This window comes from Coffea eugenioides, chromosome 5, assembly GCF_003713205.1.
Source record: "Coffea eugenioides isolate CCC68of chromosome 5, Ceug_1.0, whole genome shotgun sequence".
Taxonomy (NCBI): domain Eukaryota; kingdom Viridiplantae; phylum Streptophyta; class Magnoliopsida; order Gentianales; family Rubiaceae; genus Coffea; species Coffea eugenioides.
The window spans coordinates 34,239,726-34,242,963 of NC_040039.1; the positions used below are offsets into that span (position 1 = coordinate 34,239,726).

Below are 3,238 nucleotides of genomic sequence, written 5' to 3' on the forward strand. Positions count from 1 at the left end.
GTTGACAAAAACACATATAAATCTAACGTGACTGACCTTTTCTTTCTCTGTGAATCTAACTGTCATTGAATAACTTTTTTAAAGTACTAGTATAATCATACGGTAAGTGATATTTGCACTCTAAAAAAGCTTTTGGTACTTTTAATATTTTTACTAGTAAATATTGCATTTGCTTTGCACGTGAGTATAATAATCCAAATATAATAGTTTTGTAGCTACAAAAATTTGTTATGAAGTTTTGATTATCTACCTCATAACATAACTTAAGTAACATTATTCAAATTTGAACTCTTTGACCTCAAGCTATTAGAACTTTTTTCAAGCTTTTATTGATTAAATTTGGATTGAACTTTGATAACAATTGTTAACACTATCATGTTTTACCAAAGGTGTTGTGATTACCCTTAAATTATAAAATTGCATATTTTTGTATAGTCAAAATAATGTTATTAAGAAGGAAATATTATGTACATATCAAGTATGGGAGAAGTAAATATATTTTGTAATTATTTTTGTTAGATCATGCTTAAATTATTTTTATTAGATTTTTATCATTCCGATTCTTGTACTATGCATCTACTTTCCTTCCTCCGATGCCTTCACAAGCCCACTTATCAGTCTAGATATGTCTTTTTTCAATTGAAAGTAAAATCTACGATGAACTTTATCAAATTTTAACAACCAAAAACTAAGATTTCGTTAAATTATTAAACACTTTCTCAATAGTATTTGCAATATCAATACTTATGATTATTGATTATTTACTTGAAGAATTACAATCAGTTAATTATTTAAGAATAAAATATATAAATGGTGTTTCTTTTTTCTTTAGACTCAGGTTTTCTACAATTTTCATATCATATAAAACCTAATTCTTTGTACGGTAGACAATTATTATTTATCATGTTGTATGAGTTGAATTAGTTAGCTTTTTGATGAAGTTCTTTAGTATGAAGTGAACTGCATTATTTTTAAAATTTTTTTGCACCATTTTTTGAATTGTTTACGTATATACTTTTTGTATATGAACTTTTTGTAATTATTCAATTCACAAGAATATTTTTAATCCAGCATATTTAATTATTTTTGTGTGAATATTCATTGTCATCAATTGAGATTTCATTGACAAAGGTAGTTGAGTATTCCCTTTTTCATTTATCTTCTATTGTTTTTATAATTTTGTTTGACAAGAAAGGTTTGGAGTTCAAAAGGTGGTCGGATGGAGGAAAGCCATGGAAAGAGTTGGTGGGATTTCTGGATGGGTTTATAACAACAGCGAAGAGTCGGATTTGATACAAAACATAGTCAAAAGGATTCTGGCTGAACTGACCAATTCCCCTGTGGTTGTGGCTTCTTACGTTGTGGGACTTGATTTTCGTCTGGAAGAATTAGTGGAATTGTTAGACGTCAGGCAAAATGGCCTGCAAGTTCTGGGTTTGCGCGGACTGGGTGGAATTGGTAAGACAACTCTTGCCAAGGCTCTCTACAATAAACTTGCTAGACACTTTCAATGCCGCAGCTTCCTTTCCAGTGTTAGAGAAAATTTTAAAAGTCGGCAAAATGGTCCTGAATTCCTTCAGAAAAAGATTGTTGGTGATCTTTCTTCACACAAGGTGCCTCCTACTTTCTCTGATGCCAAATCTTATGTGCTAGAAATGAAGAGGATACTGAAACAAAACCGAGTTCTTCTAGTTTTAGATGACATTGATGATGCAGGACAACTTAAAGAACTAGCTGGCTCGAGAGAATGGTACTCTGAAGGAAGCCGGATAGTAATTACTACTAGAGATGCGGCAGTTTTGCCAACTGATTTTGTGGATAAGATTTATGAAGTGAAATCTTTGGGAAAGTCTGAGTCACTAAAACTTTTTAGTCACCATGCATTTAGAAGAGAGAATCCCACAGGAGCTTTCCTTAATTTGTCCAAAGAAATTGTCTCCTGTACCGGTGGACTACCGTTGGCACTAGAAGTCTTTGGTTCTCTTTTATACGGTAAGAGAATAGTAGAGGAATGGCAAGATGCTTTGGAAAAGCTGAAACAGATCCGTGGGCCTGAACTTCAGGGTGCCTTGAAGATAAGTTATGATGCCCTTGATGTTCAAGAGCGGTCAATATTTCTTGACATTGCATGCTTGTTTCTGAATTTGGAAATGAACAGAGAGGATGTAATTGATGCGCTGAGAGGCTCTTATTTTGGAGTAGAGACTGCGGTTACTACTCTTGTTTCAAGATCCCTTATAAAATTTATCGATTCTGAGCAGTTATGGATGCATGACCAGATTCGAGACATGGGAAGACAGATAATTGTAGAAGAAAATTTATCGGATGTTTATGGGCGCAGCAGAATCTGGAATCCCGCCGATGTTTTGGGTCTCTTTCAAGACGGAAAGGGTACTCGAGATATTCAAGGAATTGTATTAGACCTTGAAAAGAAGAACTTCCCTAGGGATAAAAAGGCACGGGCAATTGCATGGCAACAACTTTGTCAAACACCCAATTTTACCTCTGCAATAACATACTTCAGGGAGATATACAAGGAGCATCATCACCGTTATGCAACAAAAGATGGTGAAGTCATACTTAATTCTACATCATTTGAATCAATGGTGAATCTGAGACTGTTACAGTTCAGCAATGTGAAATTGGAAGGACGTTTGAAACGTTTACCTGCCCAGTTAAAGTGGTTACAGTGGAGAAAATGTTCCCTGAGAAGCCTTCCTTCTGATTTTTTCCCAAGGGAATTGGCGGTCCTTGATCTCTCAGAAAGTAAAATTGAAAGAATCTGGGGATGGAAATGGTGCTGGCATGCTCAACAGGTAATTCTGATGTACATTATCGTTTGGTTGGTCTCTCGATTTAGTTATTTTGGATGATAACATGCATCGCACATTATACAAGAAAATCAAAGTGATGTAACTGGTCAAATCTTTTGCTTTTTTGCCTTTGTCTACTATTAAGATTCCCGGAAGTCAAGAAAACATATTGTGTATAGGTTTGTCTAGTAAGGATCTGTTCTCACATATAAAGTGGATTCTGCTTGCAAGACTCTGATTGCAATCATAATTCAACCAAAAAAAAAAAAAAAAATACAACATAAAGCAAAAACAACAACTAGTCCTTTTCCGTACTAATATGATAAATGGCATGTTCAATATGGATACATTAAAATTAATACATAGATTTTTTTTCCCTTTTTTCTTAGATGAAAAAACTCTAATTATGATATCAAAATCAGTTA

The 3,238-nt window shown here is 33.8% G+C and overlaps 1 protein-coding gene across 1 annotated transcript; it reads left to right on the top strand.

Annotated features, from left to right (window-relative positions):
* The first annotated feature begins 1,232 nt into the window (after positions 1-1,232).
* On the top strand, positions 1,233-2,873 carry LOC113771433 (TMV resistance protein N-like). Its single transcript, XM_027316011.1, has one exon. It carries the CDS (start codon positions 1,233-1,235, stop codon positions 2,871-2,873), a length of 1,641 nt encoding a protein of 546 aa, XP_027171812.1.
* The last annotated feature ends 365 nt before the right edge of the window (positions 2,874-3,238 follow it).

What these genes read in the sequence shown, in the direction of transcription:
- LOC113771433 (XM_027316011.1), top strand. Translation starts at nt 1,233, where the DNA reads ATGGAAAGAGTTGGTGGGATTTCTGGATGGGTTTATAACAACAGCGAA.